Below are 23,540 nucleotides of genomic sequence, written 5' to 3'. Positions count from 1 at the left end.
GCACCCAGCAGACCTTATAAAGGACATAACCTAACAAACACGAGGATGGTACCCCGCTGGGGGTAGCCACCAACATGCTAATTTAACCGCTAAAAAATTCCACCAAATGTCCAAATTGGACAAATTGTGAATTTAAATAAATAAATAAAAAAAAAGAACGAACGATGCCCCCGTCAACAACCTCCCCTCAAGGGCGGTCAGCATCTCTTTCAAAACGCCGATATGGAGATCGACCAATTAGCAACAGCGCTAATTTCCCTCTTCTTTGGAACGAAAGCTTTCTTTGGCGAATCCGAGGATCTCATATCCTTAGACCCACCCAATATAGTTTTCCCCGACGACATCGTCGAGACGGAGAGTCATTCTTTCGTACGATCTCATCGACGAATGACAGTGCCACCTTACAACCAGTGAATACCTCACATCTAGTTAACAAAGAGTTAGACTTGAACTGTGCGAGAACATACGTTTACCATCCCGTGACCGCGGATTCGTTTCGAACCTAAGGTCATTATCACTAGTGCTACGAGTGCTTAATCTTGTTAATAAGCCCGTGCTAATAAACTCTCCATTGTATCACGACAATGGCTAATTCTAATGAAAATTCATTAAACGCCCATCTCCATAATCCTGACTTCAATCCGACATCAGAAGTGGGATCAGGGCCATACGTAACGATGGAACAACTCATGGCCATCGTGCGCCAGATAACTCAGCCGCGAGAGCAAAGACCGAGTGAAACATCTACGATCGTGCCGCTTCCGCGTTTTAACCCCGGAAGCTTGGGTTCTGACCCAGCCGCATGGTGTGCGACTGTTGACGTGATCATGGAAGAAAAACCTTTGCAAGGCGGTGCGCTACTTTGTGCCTTGAGTGCCGCTCTAGAAAGCTCGGCAGCGCAATGGCTTACACAAGTACCTGCTACTCAAATTTCCTCTTGGCCAAAGTTTAAAGACCGTTTCCTTACACGCTTTGGTGGGAAAGAGACAGCTGCCACGGCGCTATGGAAGATGAAAAACCAAGCACGACTGGAGGGTGAAACCCTGGGAGATTACAGCAGCCGTTTACGTTCCTTCCTGATGGCGAGGTGGGAAAGGTGTACCAAGGACGAGATAGTCAACGCTGCCGTGCTCCTTCATATAGGTTCACAGGACCAGCGCGTCCTACGGATAGCACTCACGAACGATATCAAGACCGAGGACCAGCTCACAGGCGAAATGACAGTGCTCTCCGATTCTGTGAAGAGGCCGGCGTCTTCAGTAAGCAACTCCTCCGCGAGTCCCGAAGCTAAACGGCATAAGCCTTCTGACTCCCGACACAAGTGCTACCACTGCGGTAGACACGGACATAAAGCATCTGAGTGCCGCGAGAGGACAAGACTGGAGGCGGAGAAACGCAATCGAAAATCAGGGGAAAACCGGGCTGCCACGTCTTCGAAGGTGTCCTGCTACAGGTGTAACGAGGAGGGCCACATCGCGCCCAACTGCCCGACCTTACGTAGAGGAAACCCTGCTACGAAAGAGGAGCGACAGGTTAACTTCTGTGTGGTGGAGGCCCCGACCGGTAAATTAAGTCACCAGGGTGAGTCGTTCCTGTTTTGTTTTGATTCCGGAGCTGAATGCTCATTAATCAAAGAATCGGTAGCTTCAAAATTTTCCGGCAAGAGAACGACCGAGATAGTAGTAATGCGAGGAATTGGGAACACTTGCGTTAAGAGTACGACCCAAATTCTGTCCGCCGTATGTATCAGCGGTCTTACACTGGAGGTAATTTTTCACGTGCTTGCCGACAATTACTTAAAACACGATATTATTATTGGGTGCGAAATTTTAAGCCAAGGCTTCGACGTACTCATGACGCGCAATAGCCTCGATATTTGTAAGTCGAAAACGGTTAATGTCTGTAATAATATCGCCGAACCTGCGATCGATCTCAATGATGTAGACACCGAGGTACTCGGCGACGATAAAGACCGATTGATTTCCATTCTCGACAGATTCAAAAACTCGTTCATCACGGGTTTCCCACGTACCCGCGTAAATACGGGCCAATTAGAAATACGGTTGATCGACCCTAACATCACCGTCCAAAGAAGCCCCTATAGACTTAGCGAGGAAGAGCGGAGAATCGTACGAGCGCGAATCAGCGAACTACTCAGAGCTAACATTATAAGACCTAGCAATTCGCCGTTCGCGAGCCCCATGCTACTCGTGAAGAAAAAGGACGGTTCGGATAGATTGTGCGTAGATTTTCAAGCGTTAAATAAGAATACGGTCGCGGATCGGTACCCCCTACCCCTTATCGCGGACCAAATCGCGAGGTTACAAACGGCGAAATACTTCATTAGCCTGGACATGGCCAGCGGGTTCCACCAAATTCCTATACATCCCAATTCGGCGGAATACACGGCGTTCGTTACACCCGACGGGCAGTACGAGTACGTAACGATGCCGTTCGGATTGAAAAATGCACCGTCCGTTTTTCAGAGGGCCATTTTCAATGCCCTGGGCGACCTTGCGTATTCCTACGTCGTTGTCTATTTGGATGACGTCCTAATTATCGCCGACTCAATAGATCAAGCCTTAGAGAGGTTGGACATCGTGTTAAGTACCCTTGTAAACGCCGGGTTTTCGTTTAACTTTTCTAAGTGCTCTTTCCTGAAGACGTCGATACTCTATTTGGGATACGTAATCCAGAACGGATAAGTCCGTCCCAACCCGGGTAAAGTATATGCCTTAAGCTCCCTACCCGCGCCGACGACCGTCACACAGCTCAGGCAGTTCATAGGGCTAGCCTCGTACTTTCGGAAGTTCATCCCTAAATTTTCACAATTGTTAAAACCCTTATACGCGCTTACGTCCGGCAGTAAAAATATAACATGGGCGGACAGGCACGAAAAAATAAGACAAGAGGTAATCTCCGTTCTGACCGACGCACCGGTGTTAATGCTATTTGACCCCAATTACCCAATAGAATTACATACCGATGCTAGCTCCGAAGGATTTGGGGCTATTTTGATGCACAAGGTGGAAGGTAAAAATCGAGTAGTGGAATACTATAGTAAAAGAACCAGCCTCACGGAATCCAGATATCACTCTTATGAACTCGAAACATTAGCTGTTGTAAACGCCATAAAACATTTCCGCCACTACCTGCACGGACGGGAATTCCTTGTCGTCACGGACTGCAATTCATTAAAGGCGTCTAAGAGCAAAGTACATTTGAATGACAGGGTACACAGGTGGTGGGCTTACTTGCAAACGTTTACCTTCGACATTGTGTATCAGGAGGGCAAGCGAATGGCCCACGTAGATTTCTTTTCGCGAAATCCCACAGGCGTTGACCCTATTAGATTCGACAAAATCAAAGAGAAAATGGTTAATCTGGCCGAAATTTCGGAAGACTGGCTACTAGCCGAACAACGTCGTGACCCCCAAATTTCGGGAATTGTCGAAAAATTGCAAAATGATGAGCTCGCGGAAGACATCGCGAATACTTACGAATTACGGTCCGGTACTCTCTACCAGAAAATTCAAAGAAGAGGCAGGACTCTCAGTTTACCTATACTCCTAAGAGGTTTTAGATAGTCTGTTATTAACCATGTGCACCAGTCAATTATGCACTTAGGTTGGGAGAAAACGCTCGAGAAACTGTACGAGTATTACTGGTTCGAAGGAATGGCGAAGTACGTTCGCAAGTTCGTAGAGAACTGCCATGCTTGTAGAGTTTCGAAGGCTAGTTCAGGTAAGATACAAGCCGAACTACATTCCATACCCAAGGCCAGCATACCTTGGCAAACGGTCCACATGGACATAACGGGCAAGCTAAGCGGTAAAAAAAGATTCCAAGGAATATGTCATTGTTTTAGTCGATGCTTTCACGAAGTTTATACACTTGCATCATACTCGTAGGATAGATTCTCTTAACACCATTAAAGCGCTTAAATCCGCTATATTTTTATTCGGGAGTCCCTGTCGGATAATAGCGGACCAGGGAAGGTGTTTTACGGGTAAAGAATTTCGCGAGTTCTGCGAAAGCAAACGAATTAAAGTTCACTTGATAGCGACCGGTGCCAGTAGGGCTAACGGACAAGTAGAACGTGTTATGGGCACGTTGAAAAACATGTTCACGACAGTAGAGACGACCGGGCGGCCGTGGCAAGACGCGATTGGGGAAATGCAGCTAGCGTTGAACTGCACCGTCAACCGCGTGACTAACTCGAGCCCTTTACAACTACTAATCGGTAGATCGGCGAGACCGTATGACCTATTGCTACCCGACAATATCGAAGAAAAGGAAGTCGATATCCCTGATGTAAGACAGCAGGCTGTATAGAACATAGAGAGTAAAGCCCAGTACAACAAAGAAAGATTTGATAGAAACAAAGCTAAAGTGGTTAGGTTTAACCTCGGCGATTTCGTACTACGCAAAAACGAGAAAAGAAACCAAACCAAGCTAGAGCCAAAATTCAAGGGTCCATTCGTAATAACCGAGATTTTGGAAGGAGATAGATATATTTTAAAAACGCTAGACGGCAAACGATCGTATAAAGACAGTCACGACAGATTAAGAAAAATGCCGGACAGTCGCGTTCCCGCTGAGTTGGACGTCGGTAGTGACGGCAATAACAGTGACCACGACGACATGAGCACCTCGATCTCAGAAGATCCTTAGCACAAAGACCGTAGCACCTTACGGAGTACGTTATGAAGCTCGGTAAAGGGGCAAGTGATGTGTTCACGCGCACCATGAGCTATAGAGTTATGAAGCTTGGTAAAGGGGCAAGTGATGTGTTCACGCGCACCATGAGCTATAGTGTTATGAAGCTCGACTAAGGGGCAAGTGATGTGTTCACGCGCACCATGAGCTACAGTGTTACGAAGTTTGGTGCGGTCGTGCGATCTAGAAAAACGAGATACATTGGGGTACGAAATCGAGACTGGTCCATTTCGCCGTTATGACCCGACTGATAACCCACAGGATGCAACTAGCACTTCTGATACTAATTACAACGTTACTAATTCATGTGCTCTTCTATTCCTTTTGTTGTCAAACCTCCGAACAAAATTTTGTTGTTACACTAGACCCTCAGCTTATTTAGACATTAAGTTAAATTGTAGACATGCTAATTGTACCGAACCTAATGTTAGAAAGACTCAATCTTGTAGTTGCACCCGAGGACGTGTGATAGTCAGAATGGCCGTGTCGGAGATGGAAAAACACCGGAACCTCTCCTTGGATTCTCGGGAATACCGTAATGTCGTAATTTAGATTAAACAAATGTCGCTCCGATTGATTACCCTTAGAACATCTTTCCTGATCCGCTATTATCCGGCAGGGACTTCCGAATAAAATATAGCGGGTTTAAGCGCTTTAATGGTGTTACGGAAATCTATCTTACGAGTACGATGCAGGTATACGAATTTAGTGAACACATCGATCAAAACAATGACGTACTCCTTTGAATCGCTTTTACGACTCAACTTGCCTGTTATGTCCATGTGGACCGTATGCCAGGGTATGCTGGTCTTAGGTATAGGATTCGGCTTGTATCTTACCTGAACTAGCTTTCGAAACTTGACAAGCATGACAGTTCTCAATGAATCGGCGAACGTACTTCGCCATCCCTTCGAACCAGTAATACTCGTACAGTCTCTCGAGCGTTTTCTCCCAACCTAAGTGCATAATTGACTGGTGCACATGGTTAATAACAGACTATCTAAAACCTCTTAGGACTATAGGTAAACAGAGAGTCCTGCCTTTTCTTTGTATCCTACGGTAAAGAGTACCGGACCGTAATTCGTATGTATTCGCGATGTCTTCCGCGAGCTCATCGTTTTGCAATTTCTTGACGATTCCCAAGGTTTGAGAATCACGACGTTGTTCGGCTAATAGCCAGTATTCCAATATTTCGGCCAGATTGATTTCTTTCTCCGCAATTTTATCAATTTTACGGTGGTCTAAATCTACGGGGTTTTGCGAGAAGAAATCTACGTGGGCCGTCCGTTTACTTTCCAGATACATAATGTCATAAAAACAAAAGTCTGCAAGTAGGCCCCTCACCTATGGTCCCTGTCATTTAAATGTACTCTATTACTCGACGCTTTCGACGAGTTGCAATCCGTGACGACAAGAAATTCCCGTCCATGTAGATAGTGACGGAAATGCTCGACTGCGTTTACGACTGCTAACGTCTCTAGTTCGTAGGAATTATACCTAGATAGTTCTCGGAGATAGTTCTCTAGATAACTCGGAGAGTTATGGGGCGATTTCGACGCATCAAGTCGAAGGTAAAGGCAAAGTAATAGAGTATTACAGCAAAAGAACTACCCTCGGTATAAGGGTAGTTCTTTTGCTGTAATACTCTATTACTTTGCCTTTACCTTCGACTTGATGCGTCGAAATCGCCCCATAACTCTCCGAGTTAGCGTCAGTATATAGTTCTATCGGATAATTTGGGGTCGAATATCATTAACACCGGCGCGTCGATCAGGGCGGAAACTCCCTGTTTTATTTTCTCGTGTCTATCTGTCCAAGTTATATTTCTGTTATCTGAGATGAGCGCATACAGGGGTTTCATCACCTGTGAGAATTTAGGGATGAACTTTCGGAAGTACGAAGCTAACCCTATGAACTGCCTGAACTGTGTGACGGCTGTTGGCACAGGTAAAGAACTTAAGGTGTGTATTTTACCCGGGTTGGGACGAACTTCTTCGTTATGAATTACATATCTCAAATAGAGCACCGATGTCTTTAGAAAAGAACAGTTCGCAAAGTTAACAGAGAATCCTGCTTTTACGAGAGTATCTAATACGGTGTTCAATCTTCCTAGAGCTTGATCTATCGAGTCGGCAATAATTAGAACGTTATCGAAATAAATAACAACGTACGAATGAGCGAGGTCGCCTGGGGCCTTGCGAATGGCCCTCCGAAAGACGGACGGCGCAATTTTTCAGTTCAAACGGCATCGTTATCTACTCATATTGTCTGTCGGGAGTAACGAACGCTGTATACTCCGCTGAATTAGGATAAGTAGGAATTTGGTGAAACCCGCTGGCCATATCCAGGCTAATAAAATATCTCGCCTCTTGCAATCTCGCGGCTTGATTCGCAATAAGGAGTAAGGGTACCGATCCGCGACGGTACTTTGATTTAGCTCTCGGGGATCCACTCGTAATCTATCTGAGCCGTTTTCTTCTTCACGAGTTACGTAGGGCTCGCGAATGGCGAATTACTAAGCCTTATGATCTTTGCTTTAATTAAAACGCTTATTTTCTCACGTACCGCTCTTCGGTCCTCCTCGCCAAATCTATAAGGACTTCCTCGTACGGTGATGTTAGGATCAATTAATCGTATTTCTAACCGGCCTGTATTTACGTGAATACGTAGGGAACCCGTAACGAATGAATCTTTGAATTTGTCGAGAAGAGAAATTGATCGACTTTTATTATTACCATATACATCAGTGTCAGCTTCATTAACGACGATCTCGTTTGCAGTGGTTTCATTACAGACATTAATTATTTTTGTTTTACACATAGCGAGGCTATTTTGTGTAATGTTACGTCAAAACCCAGACTTAGAGTTCCGCAACTAATCGCGATATCATATTTTAGATAACTATCAGCAAGGACATGAGAAATTATCTTCGATGTAAAAATCATTAATACACACGATGAACAAATGGGAGGCGTATGTTTAATACAGGTATTTCCTACTCCTCGCATTACCAATATGTCAGTTATTCTTTTGCCAGAAATCTCGAGGCCACGGACTCTTTAATTAGTGAACGCTCGGCTTCCGAATCGGAGTAAAATGGAAACGACTCACCCAGATGACTTGATCTACCCGATAATGCTTCCAGTACGTAGAAGTCGACTCGCCACTCGTTATTGAAATTATGGTTTCCTTTCATAATCAGGTTGACAGCTGCGCCCCGTGCAGCGGGGTCGGAACGTGCGATTTTAAGGGTTAAAACGTGGTAGCGAAAACTTGTTAGGTTTCACACTCGATTTTGCACTAGCGACTGGGTTACTCGCGCACGATGGTCGTAAGTTCTAACACTGTTATAATCGGCACTGATCCCACTTCTGATGTCGGATTAGGGTCAGGATTATGGAGAGGGACGTTGGATGAGTTCTCATTACAATTAGCCATTGCCGTGATACAATAAAGAGTTTACTAGCACAGGCTTATCAACAAGATTGGGCACTCGTAGCACTAGTGATAATGACCTTAGGTTCGAAACGAATCCGCGGTCACGGGATGATAAACGTATGTTCTCGCACAGTTCAAGTCTAACTCTTTGTTAACTAGATGTGAGGTATTCACTGGTTGTAAGGTGGTACTGTCATTCGTCGATGAGATCGTACGAAAGAATGACTCTCCGTCTCGATGATGCCGTCGAGGAAAACTATAATGGGTGTGTCTAAGGGTACGAGGTCATCGGATTCGTGGAGAAAAGCCTTCGTTCGGAAAGTAAGGGAAATTGACGTTACTGTTAATTGGTCAATTTCCATGTTGGTGGTTAGGGAAGGGTGCCAGCCGCCCTTAAGAGAAAGTTGCTATCGGGTAGCGTCGTTCGTGAGAAAAAAAATAGATTTCTTCAAGTCCCCGTAGTCGGAACAAAGACTATTTGTCGGTCTGAAGGACTTTCGTTAAATAAATCTTAAGATTTATAGCGGGCCTTCGAGCTAGCTGAACATGTGGTGTGAAGATGCGTCAACATCTGGCAATTGTCTTACTCGAAGAATAGAGTCTGCGTGTGGCGGGCCGCGGGATAGAAACTATTGAAGTATTTACTGCCACGTGTCGCTACGACTATTTCTTTTAAGGAGAGGTATAGAGTTACTCTGTGCCATCTATTATTCACGCGTTACACATTCGCCAGACAGACGCGTCTAACGGTTGACATTGTTTTCTACCCTCAGTTCCAACGCAATTACGTTGCTACGTGCAATCAAGTCTCGAGTGAAGCTAATGATAAGTTGTTGTTCGATCCTACACAATTACTAAAATTATTCAAATTAAACTAATTTAGTCTAAAAAAACAAGTAATTTCGTTATATATTTCCTTTCATAATAAGCCATGGTTGGAATATAGTAGCTGACGAAAATATTCGTATATTTGTAGAAACATTTTAGGGCTGTATTATGCATAACGGCACTATAGAATTAATACTGTAACAGAATTCTACTATCATGGTTATGCTGGTAATATTCGAAACAAATCTGAAAATCTATGTAGATGTTGTAAGATATTCAGTACGAGTACTGTGCATTACTGGTATGTACATAATCACGACGAGATAAGGAAGGTACTGTTCTCTATTGCTCATCGCTACCCGTTGCTAGTAGCAACGTACTATGCATATATATCTCGTAAAGATTTTAAATGTAGCCAACGAGACCATTTTTAATATTTGACTATCGTGACCCATTACAGTTTCATCACTTTCGATTAATTGAACACGACCCGCACCTTAAGACTAAAATACACAATATAAGTATGGCACAGAAAATCTTTTAAAATTTACGGACGACTATTTATGGTATTTAAAGGCAGCAAAGATAATAATTAGCTGCGGATTTTCCTCGAATCGTAGCATACAATATGGAATCTGATTATTAAAAATTACAGTGGAAATACAGTGGATTTCCATAAGATATTCGTGCTTGTGGCATTTTGGAAATAAATTCTTAACCCAAATGGACGACCTCGATACTCGAGAAATTTTGTGAAGCTGACGTCAATGGCGATATGTACTGTTGTTGTGCTATCATTTCATAGTAAGCTGTATTGATTGCACTTCTATTCACGGAATTGATTTATTCCACACAAAAGTTGACAACAATAATCGAAAAAAGAAAAATATATTACCGCCTTTCACATCAGCATACACAAGCACATAGGATTTCACACGAATATACACACTTGTAAATTCGACGAAACGATCAAATTTAATTATTTTTCGATTTTTCGGGCATCAAGTACTACATCAAACGTTACACATCAAACGTTAAAATACGGCGAGCATACAAAATGTACAAACCACTCTAAATTAATTAACTTTGAACGTTATTGATTAATTAAAACAAACCACTGTTGCGTTGAGTTTTACATTTTAAAAAGTTGTTATCCGTTTTTGCTTTGTTTAAAACTAAAAACAGGACTACGTTCATTGTAAGTCGTAAATATCCCTTTTATTTATTTAAACAAACAGATATTTAAACAAACAACTTATAAATATATAATTTATTTACGTATATTTGTAATATCTGTTTTATAAATTTGTACAACCATTTATCCATTTATCTATTTTATTTGCATATAATTTTTATAGACTTTTTTTTCTTTTTTCTTATTTTTTTTTTTTTTTTTTATTTAAGAACGAAAAATTGTGATTCTATTTTAAGACATGTCAGACTGAAGCGATACGCGATATATATTTCTATTCGGATTTCACCGTCGTCGTAATCGATGCTATTGGAAACGTTTCACGATAGACGTCTTACAAGCGCTTGCAATGTCCGTCATGTGTAAGGCTCTACCACTGAATCGCGGCTGCCATTTAGTGATTAAGGTCGATCACTTAGAGACGTTAATCCGCCATAATGGTGAGCAATACATCGAAGCCATTATTGAAAGCATAGTTACGCGTTAATTTCATCGATCTTATTCACAAATAGAAGTGTACAAATTATAGGATTTCCAAATATTTAGTTTAGTTAAAAGGAGATATGAAAATGACAGGTATATTCAAAGGATAAAACAGAACCGTACGATTGTAAAGTTTCAAATCATTATAACTATTTAAATTTGAAAAATCTTACTATATTTATACAATATATTTTTATTAAGAATGGAAGAAATTTCGAAAAATCCGCCAACACTTTTTACTATCGTCTTGAAGCACACCATATGTTAAGCTTCTTCGTCGTTACAAATTTTATCGCGGATGTAACGAACGTTTCGAACATGTAGCACGCACGCGTCAACGCCTACATTTGGATTTTAAATATATGTTTTATGCATTAAATGTATTTGTACTTTCTTGCGCAATTTCTTTTAATTTGTTACGATATGGAGGGTTTAATTACGTTTAAGATATCTATCTGAATCCTTTAAATTCAATGTTCTTTAAAACATTACGTTACGTAAAATAATCGTTTTTCCACTTTATTGTATCATAAAATAGTTACTTAAATTCATATTACTTAAAGAATCTTCCTACAGAAAGAATAAAAAAGAATAAAATCCTATATGTTAAATTTTACGTGGTTGATGGAATACATAGCGATGACGAGAACTAACTACAGACAACAAGAAACTATTAGCGAAGGCAACTGGTGACTATGAATGTCGTCTTTATAATATGTGGCGACTAAGGAGAACAACTACCAACTACGGATAACAAGTAACAACCAACTGTCTCGTTTCTAAGGGGCAACTAACTTGCAATTATCCTCCTTTGATGGTTCCTGTAGCGTGATATACGTCTTGAACGTAGTTAAAGAATATGGTCGCTGCTGAATGGCGATTTGACAGCAAGGCGATCCCGCCAGTTCAAAGCTTGACATTGCAAGCTACCGAAGACCATTAATCTTGTTATCGAATATCTAGCTTTCAGAAGAACCCTTGTGATATGATATGACGTCATGACATTTTTATGACGAAGATGAACAAACACCGACCTCTAACGAAACAAATTTTTATTAAGTGCCGTATGTGGGTTGCAGGCCGGCCAACCAAGGAAATTTATCGAATGTATAAAGTAAAATATATACGAATATATTGGATATATCATAAAATGCCCGCGTTATATCGTCTAAAGAAAGCTAAATTTAAGGAATTAAAAAATTGAAATACCAATTATAAGAGAGTTAATTAAATTCAAACCTATCGATGGTCTCATAAAGACCTATATTTCCTGGAAATTGATATCTTTCGAATTCTAAATTCTCCTTAGAAAGTATCATAGAGAAAATATGAAACTTGAAAAGTACATCACGCTGATGCCTCGATAAACCGTCGTGTCGATAAATCCATGTGTCCGAGCGATGAATTTTCCCCAAACAACAAAAAACTGAAGGGAAATCTTCTTTGAAGGACGTGACAAAAGGTAGGGGAAGCGGGAACAATGATCACGCGATAAACTGATGGTGTACGTATAGAACGTGTACGTATAGAACGTTGCGAGAGAATTATCGAGAAACAAAAAAAGAAAAAAATAATCGTTGGCCGGCGCGACTATACGCTGTCGACGGGCAAACAGCGACTGAGACTAACTGAAACGAACTCTGTCGCAGTACGAGCACGGGCTGCGTTCGCGGGTCGATCGAACACGTTCTGCGCCTCTCCTCGGCACCGGCGTCAAAGCCACCCCCGATGGCTGCAACGCACTGGTGCACTTGGTGGTCCTTCCTTTTTCGTGTGATATTATACCAGCATCTGTGATGCCATTTCAAAGACCGCAATCAAAGCATTAAATGCCAGATTAAAGCGACGCGATAATATTACCCCAATATTCGTCCGTAAATGTTACCGTATAGATGTTTAATGCTTTATTATGCTTCGATAAAGCAATAACACAGAAATAATTGCATTATTATGCTTCGAATAATTTACTATCACATGAATCGTTCCACAAGAAAACATATGTTTCACTTTTCCCCGTAGTATGATTGTAATTTATAACAAATATTTATAATTTATAATTTAAAATATTTATAATTCACTGAAAGTATCTTCCTGTCACGATTATAGGCGTAAAATGTCAAATTAAAAGTACCAAATTAAAAACATATGGTATCCCGAAACCAAACGTACGACATGGCGAATCACGATGATACGATAAAAATTGATCTATGTCTTGATTTATTCAAACAGAACGAACTTACTCGAACTTTTCCAGAATAAACGATTTATCCGATAATATCCGTCACTAGCTTCTCTTCCTTCAACGGTAACAACTGACACCGAAAGCTCGAGAGACCCGAACGGTGAGACGTACCCAGAAGCAATGCAGTTACCTGGGCAAAGAGTCCCAAAGACCAAGGACGTAGGAAATTTCGAGAAACGGAAATGGAAACTGGAGTGGCGCGTCAATCAGCACTGACGGAAACTAATAAAAATGGAAAAAACCAAACTAATTCGTTTCACAAATTATTAAAACGATATTATTGAAAATTTCACTCGATTTTCTCACTGCACACGTCAATATTTGTCGAAATATCAATATTAAAAAGTTAATAAAAAAAAATATCCTCTTTCTTCATACCTGTCTTTCTCCCGGGCGGCGAAGGAATACTAGAATGTTCGAGAACAACGGATACTTTTTGATTTTATCTCAATATCAATTTCAATCTTTTTAAACGAAATATAATCTGAACGATGAAACGTTTGATCAAATAATGTTCTTCGTTCGATGCTAAAGGAAATTGAGAAGAAACATCGAAAATTCGTTAATAAAACGAATTTCTTTGTTTCTGTTAGATAATAAACTTGATATACGTATTGGTTTTTAAAATCAATATAGCTAACCAATGGGCACACTTTTAACAAGGGTGATGGAACATACCAAAAATCTTTCAAGATGGTCTTGGCAACGGAAGAGTCGAAAATATGACAATTATGAATGAAAAATTCTAATATTTTACAGCTGGCAACGATAAACAACTCCAGATATTCTCCTAATTAATTTACAACAAATTCGCGTATATGATCGATAGCTGACGTCACTGTGTCCCACAGCCCTTGTAAAACGATAAGAATTTCCTGGGAAACTTGTAGCCACGAAATGAAAAAGATGATAAAACTTCTAACAAGAGTACTGAGACGAGCAACTTTGTACTTACCCCTTCGGAGTAGGGAACGTGATTAAACGTCCGCGAGTTCGAAACTTTTGTAAGTCACTGCACGGCCGCTGCTTATGGTGGAAATGTAATAGATATAAGTACAGAGCGCGTGAGCGAACTAAAAACGCGATATAGGGGTAAAGAGAGAGACCGTTCCGTCCTTCTCTAATGCCCGCGTACTTGTACCGGAAATGTGTAACAACGGTAAACGAGCGCCGTCAGTGTCCACTAGTGTGCATGCCTGATTAAACAAGGACAGAAAATGCTTATATACAGCCTTCTCTTTCTATTTCCATGTCGCATCCATCTTACTATACAGTAGACAGGATTCGACTATTCCATCATTATATTCGCACCCTGCTTACGTGTGAACTAACATTGCCATGACAACAAATCGTTCGTCTCCTGTTTGATGCTCAGTTTTCAACGGAGTTGAAGGGAAACTTTATAAGAGAAAGGAAGTGACGGATTGTCTCAAAGTAATAAACGAAAATTCTCGTAACTATCGAAAAACGATAGTCAATACAAGGATATCATTATCACATTTAAAACTATTACAATGAACGGTGATTTATCGCTGCAAGGTACCACAAATAAGATATCTCATAATTTGCGAAAAGACTTTGGAACTTCCATGACAGTCATGAGTGTGTTTTGTCATTGATTTGCCATATTGCGTTTTTCACAATTGTTGTTCATTTTTTGTGATATTTTACACTCGCACATAGTATCTATGATTTTTTCTTTCGATAATTCTTATAATTATTGTCAATAATTAATTATTTATAACCATTTACGCTGTATTATATATCATTAAGATTTATCTTTGCACGTATCAAGATAGTAGATAACAAAATTATGTTTATATATTTATATTATGTGTATATATTTAGATATCTTCTTAGTTGCAATTTTTTCGAATAATATCGGCGACCAATCGAAATAGAAATTAGTGCGGAAAGAGGGGAAGGAACCAAAATTTGAAAATCGACATCGGTAACTCAGTAGTTATAGAGTAACTCAATCGATAACGTAGATTAACTAGTTATAAATGAAAATATATTTAAATTCAAACTTTAAAAATTAGAAATTAAAAGGCAGAAGGCAAAAAATTATCGCCGAGGATTTATATAATAATAAATAGACAGTACATTCTTTTTGTCTGTCTTACCTAGAAATAAAACAGTTAATTGATGATTATCGTATAGTGTGTACTCATAGCATAAAATTTGTTCAATGAATTAAAAATTATATTTTTTAGATATGTAGACATTAGCGATGTATTAATCCGGGAAGCTCGTCTACCTCGGAAATATCGAGTCTGCGACAACGTCGATTTGGAAATTATTCTTACAGAATATGAAAATTATTACAAGATGAAATTCCAAAAATATCCTATATTGTGCAAGAAAATAACTGAAAAGGAAATAAAGACGAGGGAAATGACAAATGCGAACAAAGTGTAAGAATTTAAATTATTTAACACTATTCAACGTTCTCAACGTATTCAACGTATCGATTACAATATCATTCAATCTTTGAAGAAGTAGTAAAACGTGTCAAATCTGTTAGCAAACAAACGAGAAGTGAGTCTGTATCTGGGTCTGTGAAAGGGAGGAATGCACAACAGAAGATGAGGGGTGATGCTACGGATGATATTAATCTCGCAATGACAGTGACATCAATTTTCGCCAATGAAAGCGATGAATCTTCATCAGAAGAGGAGAGCTATTTAACATCTTAATGGAACAATCCACGCAATCAAAGATATCAAAATAGGCTCAGAAGCTTTATATAGACAATCTGGAATTATGGAAGATTATTGAAGACATTTCATGCGTAAGTTATTTTCGATTAATATACGTATTGTAAATACTGATTTCAGTAAAGCTTTAAATAACGAATTACATAACACTTACGGAAATTAATACGGAGATTATGCGCCATTTCATCTTTGTATTGTCGTAGGAAATCATACTGACAAAATTAAATGTATATTGGGACAACATCGTAGGCCTAGAGGAATGTAAATCTGCTATTAAGGAGGCCATTGTGTATCTCCTCAAGTACCTTATCTTTTTTAAAGGCCCATTTTCTCCCTGGAATGTCAATGCACCTTTTTTAACATAACGGCCAGCTCATTGGTGAGCAAATGGAGAGGTGATTCCGAGAAGTATATCCGTGTAAGTTGATTTCCTTTGTCTATGAAGAAGAGATTCTGGAATATATCATATATAATAATAATCATATATAAATAGAATAGTTACATTAATACATTTGTTAAACTGAACAGGTTTTATTTGAACTTGCCTATAATTTTTCGCCTACAATTATTTTTATCGACGAGATTGACTGGATAGGCACAAATAAAGGAGTAAACTGTACATTGTCTGAACCTGCAAAGAGATTCAGATCAGAACTTCTTTCTAGATTGGATGGATTAGTATCTAACGAAAATTCTAATGTAGTTCTTTTGGCTGCAACTAATTGCCCTTGCTATGTATATCACGCTATTTCAATGTTTTCTAAGTAGAAAATATCTTAATATCATAATTATTCATTATCTTAATCTTAATTATTGTGTTGTGCGGAATATTCCTTTGTTATTATTAATATAACAGAACAATAATATTTATTGTAAATATATTATTAGGGACATTGATGCAGCTTTACGCAGATGCCTTGAAAAGAAAATATACGTATCATTACCAAATGAAGTTACTCGACTTGGTATGTTCAAATTATACCTTAGCAACCAGTTATTAGAGAATATGGATATTGTAAACCACATAATAAAATCTACTGAAAAATATTCTTGCGTGGATATAAAATTGCTTTGTAAGCAAGCATGGCTGCTCGAAATAAGTCCAATATGGGAAAAACTTGAAAAAAAAAAAAAAAAAAAAGAAACATCTGTTACGACTTTGAAATATGAATTAAAGAATTATGAAATAATAGCAAAATTGTTAAAAAACAATGTCACCTACAGTTACGGATGTGGATAGATATGAAGCGTGGAATAAATATGTATGCCATAAGAACATATTTTAAAAAATATAAATGCTTATCATATAAAAATATAAAAATATAAAAATATAAAAATATAAAAATATAAATGGTTATAAATTATTAATATAATTATCGTTCGAAAAATTGTTCGTGTGCGTGCATGTATGTGTGCGCACGCGTTATAAACAAGTTTGAAATGTTCGTTCTACATATATGTATACGTGGTATACATCTTCCCTTATAATATATAATATGTGTAATCTGAGTGGTAATATCTCCACGTATTACATATGTGTTAGTGTATTTTATCGATAATCTGTCTTTTATTTCCTTTTATCTTATTAACGCATGTATGGGCGCGTATATGCGCCGGGCGAAAGCTATGGTTATATATGGGATTGTTAACAAATAAAAATTAATCTAGGTGTTATTAAAGAAATTTGTTTCACCTTCTAAACTTTTTGATGATTGGTTTACTTTGAATATTTTGCATATTTTTGCATATCATGAGCATTTTGTACATTTCTATACATTCAAACTTTCTATGAATATAAAATGATCCGCACTACTATCTACTTCATAGTATACTCTATACGTTTAAAATGCTCCATTAGAAGCTTAAATCTATCAAAATACAGCTCCTAGGGAAATGTGAATTTTCACATGAACACATAATATCGATTTTCTCATTGAAACGTATAGGCAGGTATATACTAGCATAAGCCACCTTCGGCATTTGGCCGTATGATGCAGCACTAGCTCTGTAACATAGAAAACCATAGGCGTCAGTTCTTCTTATTTCCTCTTTGATATATGTTTACTTTAATGTCACTTATTCAGACGCTTGATACATTGTCGGAATGAAATTTTAGTAATGTGCAAGTAATTTTGAGTAGATTAATAAAGTATAATAAGATATCAGATTCATGTACGTAGATTCAAGTGACATCAATCTTTATGTCTAGTATATACATGTGTATTGATCTATAAGTCAGTGTTAAAATAACAAATAAATGGCAGAAGAAGGAAAGAAGATTTCCTTCGGTTTTGCGAAATCTATTAAGAAACCTGTGTTAAAAAATGCTATTCCACAAGAAAAAAAGAAAGTTGATTACATTGAATGCCTTGATGAGAAAGGTATTAAAGTAATAGGGTGAGTTCAAAAAGTAAAATTTATAATCAAGAAACATATAACCTCAACCTAACCTATAAAAATCACCAATAGCGGAATATATATATTTGAAAACAATTTTTTTATTTCAATGAGGAAGAAAAAAAAGATGAACCTCTAATTATTCCATTACTAGGTTCAAAAACCTGGCATGATAGAATTCTTAATAAAATAGATGCAGACATTTTCCTTCCGAAGGCAGATAAGGAAAAGGTAGGAGACGCTAGTGTTAACGAGGCAAAATCAAAGCTATCTAATGGAAAAACATCGCCAATAATATCAATAAAGAAAGAGCCAGTTGAAGATAGTGAAAATAAAGTTGTTACTTTAGAAGAGCAAGCGACTAAAGAAATCATTGGGGAACTTAAGTCAAAGAATAAATATGAAACTAAAACAAATGATTTAACTTTACCTTTAGTAGAAGATGAATCATTAAGAGGCAAAGAACAGGTACGTTATCAACATATTGATGTGCAATGCACAGATGTATTACATTTGCATATTATAAATATCGTTTTGTATTTTTCAGTCTACGTTAGAAGATTATGAAAAAATTCCTATTGATGCTTTTGGTGTAGCAATGTTAAGGGGAATGGGATGGCAACCAGGAAAGGGAATTGGTTGAAATGAAAAGTATGAATTTTACTCTGGATTAAATTAATTATATGTATTTAATACATCACTTATTGGAAAGTAAACAGAGAACATCATTTTTTATTTCACAATCGTTTATTCTAACTATTACAGATTAGTAGCAGCTGTCATACCAGAATTACGACCAAAAGGTATGGGTCTTGGAGCAGACAAAGTAGCATTGCAGAAGAAAAATACAGATTTCAAAAAAGAAGAGGAAGAAGTTAAAATCGAGAAAGGAACATTTGTGAAAATTATAGCTGGAGAACAAAGTAATAATTATGGTCAAATAGAAGGATTCGATGATGATGCAGGAAGGCTCATAATAAAACTAGCTCTTGGTGGAAATATAATATCTGTAAATGAATTTATGGTACAGCCAGTGACTAAATCAGAATATTCTAAGAACTCAAAAGTTCAAAGTTAATATGAAGTGTTAGTTTTTCATTAAGGGACATTTAAGAAAATAAATTTGAATTGACATATACATATAAAGACATAATCGGACATGTAGAAAAACTAATTCAAGAGTATCTGTAAGTGTGTTGTTGCATGCAATTTTTTAAAGGTCCCTTCTATCTTTATATAAAATATGATAAATGTAGAGGTTTTAGATTTCAGTATTTTATGGGGTTAATTTCAGATACAAAAAAGTATGAGGAATATAAGGACAAGGAATCCAAGGGACTCAAGCAAAAGATGGATAGAAAAAGATCAATGTCCCCTGACCCCGAAGACGGTGAAGAACAAAAGTAGTAATAAAAGAAAGAAAATCGGAAGTACGATGCACAATAAGAACAAGTATGATAAAGTGGGGGATAAAAAATCAGAAAGACGAAAAAGGCGCTCCGAATCTAATGATGACAGCGATAGTGATTCTGAAAAGAAGAGACGGAGAGAAAGAAGTAACTCTAATAGTAATGATTCTTATAAATTAAAAAGATTGAAGAAGTCAAAGAAACGTAAGAAGTACGATTGCTCGTCTGAAAGATCAAGTAAAAAACGAGACGACGAGAAAGATCAAGATCTCGATCATTTAGTAGGCAGTAATATTTTCCAGGAACGTATTCGGTCATTTTACTTTCAAGATAAATTGTACAATTTTATTTATACAGATTTTATAATAAAGTGTATTTTTACAAAAGTATATTTCTTTTCTTACCCTTAACTGAAAATTACATTTAATTATAATATGTAATAATGTTTACAATTACATCAAAGTTAATGTCCTAAACTTTATCAATAATTATTAAAAATCCCCGCGTATTGCTTACGTAATGTTGATATCGAGTAATACCATACATAACCTCAAAGAACATTATGATACTTACGAACATCGTTAAACAAGTAGTGCGAACGATGTCGAGTAAGTATTCACTATGTATAAAGTATTTATAAATAAAAAGTATGGGAAATATATAACCGAGTGTATTTAACTTTTCCAACATTTTAGCATTTCGCTTGGCGTTGGTACAACTTCAAGTAAATGAAGTAAAAAGCAAAAATGTAGAGCGGGCAGTTTCCTACATTTCAAGCGCGAAAGAGCATAATGCTGATATTATCGCTCTTCCTGAATGCTTTAATTCACCATATGGAATACGTAATAATTTGTTTCTTTTTCTAATAATTTATTATATGTATAACAACTATATAGAAAAAAGTAAAAGTAGACAAATTACCTTAACGTTCATACTTCCATAAAGATTGTGAATTGACTCGAGAATATAGAATTTCCCCATTTTTATGATTATCGTGATTTTTGTATAAATATATTTTTTAAGATACTAATAATTAGATACTTATAAACTAGTATTATCAATTATTTTGTATTTATAATTCCACCTATAATAGTTAAAAATTAAAGTTAGTTAAAATCTAACTTTATGTTTCAAAAAGTACTAGCAAAGTCGTTAAGTAACAAGTCACTGGTACTGACCCAAATAGCATGATTGTAATTAAACATTTCTAAATATTCATTTTTCATCTTGAACCTGTAGAAACAATTTATTATATGTACTATTATCTAAGTAATTATATATTTAAGTAAATCTAAATATAAAATTTAGTTATTTTAATAATTTAAAAAATAAAAAATTGACAAACATTTCAACCTAATTTATGGTTGGAACAAAGGACAGTTATTTTTCATTAATTGAAATATTGCAATGCAGAATAGTTTCCAAAATACGCCGAGAGTATTCCTGATGAAACGGTGAAACGAGCGTTGCTTTATCGAAGGCAGCTAAGGAAAACAGCATTTATGTAGTTGGTGGTACGATACCTGAAATAGAGGGCGATAAATTGTACAATACCTGTACTATTTGGGGTCCCGATGGAACTTTGATAGCAAAACACCGGAAGGTAAATAATATACCTCCATGTGGCTTTGAAATTGAAAATATTGGGGTGGAGAAAGTGACTCTATCTAGGAATAATTTAGGAATATGCATATGTACATACGTGTACTATAACCAATTCTATAATTTAAAAAATATGTTATAGGTTTATAAAATACGTTTTGATACGAGAAACATACATTTTTGTCGTAATATAATATATAAATTTTTGTACAATATATTTGTTTTGTAATATAAATTTTTCACATAGGAAAAAACTTATTTTTTCTTAAAAATATTCCTTCTCAAATATTATTAAATGATAAAACTTTTTAATAAAAGAAAGTGATAAAAACGCTGTCAGTTATTAAATAAAAAACAATTAAAGTTTAGAAGTTCGTAACATTGATGTTAAATTACAAAAGTTACAGCAATAGAGTTAGCAACTATATTTTTATGTTATTAGGTACATCTATTCGACATCGACATTCCCAACAAGATTACTTTCCGAGAGAGTGATTCACTCAGTCCTGGTAATTCCCTAACAATGTTTGATGTGAAGGGCTGCAAAATAGGTATTGGCATTTGCTATGATATCAGATTCGAGGAAATGGCACGCATTTATCGGAACAAAGGTACAGTAGCTTAATCGAACAATACTTAACTAGCATGAAAGTAACTATCTTTCTTAAATATATTCTATATAAAATATAATCAATATAATCTGTAACTCTGTATAAAAAGGAGCTTAATTTAAAAAACCAGTATATTCGCTGAAAATGAAATAAATAAAAGAATTAGAAGCACGACAAGAGGACTGTTCTCGCATATTCATAAATTATGGAATATGGACTGTGCAGCTACAAAGTTAACTAAAATTCAGTGGTCTCGTATTTCCCATTTCTCTGTGTTAGGTTGCCAAATGCTGATATATCCGGCGGCATTCAATATGACCACTGGACCACTGCACTGGTCATTACTTCAGCGTTCCAGAGCGAATGACAATCAATTATACGTCGCCTGTATATCACCGGCTCGTGTTCCTTCAGCAAGTTATGTCGCATGGGGACATACACAGTTGACAAATCCCTGGGGGAAAATCCTTTATGATTTGGAAACTCAGGAAAATATGGTGGTCACCGATATCGGTAATTTCCAGCTTAACATTAAAAGCGAGAAATCCATGATGTAATTAACTTTTAGTCTCGTTGGTTCATCGATTTTGCCGGCTCCCTCTGTATTTGTTGAATTTATTAGCAAGCATTACTTATTACTTCGTATGTTTTTCTTTTCTCTCAGATTTGAAAGTTGTTGAGGAAGTAAGGGCTCAGATACCTACATTTTCTCAAAGACGTACGGATTTGTACGACACTGTCTATAAAAAGGAGTAACTCTACACTGAAACAGAAAATGTTTTCTTATAATATTTCTACTACAATACCGTTTTTTTTTTTTTTTTTTTTTTTATGACTTATTACTAATTACTTATCATTTGTACTAAATGAATAACTCAATTAAGAAAACCAAAATGTTATAAATAATAATCTGTATATCTTGTGTATCAATATGTAATTGGATATTGTAATAATATTGGAATGTCTTTGATCAGGGATATGATAAAGAACACGCGAAGACTACGTTCTTTTGAACATCTTTAATATCCATCATTTATAACATTAAACATCTTTTTAAATATTTAGATAGATTAATACGTAACTCTTTATATATATAAACATTAATTTGAAGTTACAAGCTTAGAGAAATTGGTCGATTAATATTTATAGATCGGCTGTCTTGATGAAAGGCTTAAAGAAAGCAAAAACATAACAATGTCGCAAATATAATTTATAGTTTAACTTCTTTCTTGTATCTGTCTGCCTTTCACGATGTTTTACCAATTACAATAAGTAATTTCGACTTCTTTGCGCTCCGTTTTAACGCATTCGAGACCGAAAGAAATTCATATCAATCAGTAGGCATAATATATATAACTGTACATAATATATTATAGTATAACATAGTATATAATTTTATATTTTAAAAACATGAGGCATAAAATTTAAGATTGTCATCGACTTAAAATTAAAATATGAAAAGAATATTCCAGAGAGAGAAAAGCACAGTATCATTCTAACAAAACATTCAGATCGTACTGACACCCAGGAATCGTATTACAATAAAATCTCGGTCTCGAATGAATTAACACGAACGATTAACATGAAACACACTTGCGGCTTAAACACCTTCGATATCGAGGAAATTCAAACTTTACAAATAAAAGCAGCCTGTTCCTCTTTCCACCACAGACTCTCATACCATATCCGCTCTTATCCAGGCTTTTACTTGAAATCTCTGTCTATTTACAATTTAAATTTACCCGGACCACTCGTTGAGTCGGCAGCCCTTTATAAATATATAATGAACCCAGAACATATACCTGTGCCCCTAGCTGGTATCAGCTCTAGTAACGTTCATACCGGAACTTTCATACGACGCCAATTTGTCACGCGTGAACATCGATTCTTTCAGGGGTC

General features: G+C 37.1%; 2 protein-coding genes, 2 long non-coding RNA genes and 1 pseudogene across 4 annotated transcripts in view; 3 read left to right on the top strand and 2 right to left on the bottom strand.

The window, feature by feature from the left end:
- LOC126915234 (60S ribosomal protein L7a) overlaps positions 1–22,686 on the bottom strand; it is a 113,557-nt gene extending 90,871 nt beyond the window's left edge. The window contains exon 1 of the mRNA XM_050719707.1: positions 22,645–22,686. Within this exon, the coding sequence (XP_050575664.1) occupies positions 22,645–22,674 (30 nt within the window). The 5' untranslated portion in view covers positions 22,675–22,686. The remainder of the gene's footprint in view (positions 1–22,644) is intronic.
- On the bottom strand, positions 15,316–15,925 carry LOC126915238 (uncharacterized). The gene is made up of 2 exons (XR_007710078.1): positions 15,777–15,925; positions 15,316–15,660 (listed from the first exon to the last, which is right to left on the bottom strand). It is a non-coding gene; the product is annotated as an uncharacterized LOC126915238 (long non-coding RNA).
- On the top strand, positions 15,960–16,767 carry LOC126915239 (uncharacterized). The gene is made up of 2 exons (XR_007710079.1): positions 15,960–16,040; positions 16,151–16,767. It is a non-coding gene; the product is annotated as an uncharacterized LOC126915239 (long non-coding RNA).
- Positions 18,561–20,417, top strand: LOC126915235 (G-patch domain and KOW motifs-containing protein-like). The gene is made up of 3 exons (XM_050719709.1): positions 18,561–18,670; positions 18,785–19,043; positions 19,314–20,417. Exons 2-3 carry the CDS (start codon positions 18,825–18,827, stop codon positions 19,836–19,838), a joined length of 744 nt encoding a protein of 247 aa, XP_050575666.1. The 5' UTR covers positions 18,561–18,670; positions 18,785–18,824; the 3' UTR covers positions 19,839–20,417.
- On the top strand, positions 19,927–22,866 carry LOC126915231 (omega-amidase NIT2-like; annotated as a pseudogene).
- The last annotated feature ends 674 nt before the right edge of the window (positions 22,867–23,540 follow it).

The sequence above is a fragment of the Bombus affinis genome, chromosome 4 (assembly GCF_024516045.1).
Source record: "Bombus affinis isolate iyBomAffi1 chromosome 4, iyBomAffi1.2, whole genome shotgun sequence".
In the NCBI taxonomy this organism is placed as follows: domain Eukaryota; kingdom Metazoa; phylum Arthropoda; class Insecta; order Hymenoptera; family Apidae; genus Bombus; species Bombus affinis.
This window is presented reverse-complemented; position numbering and strand designations above follow the sequence as displayed.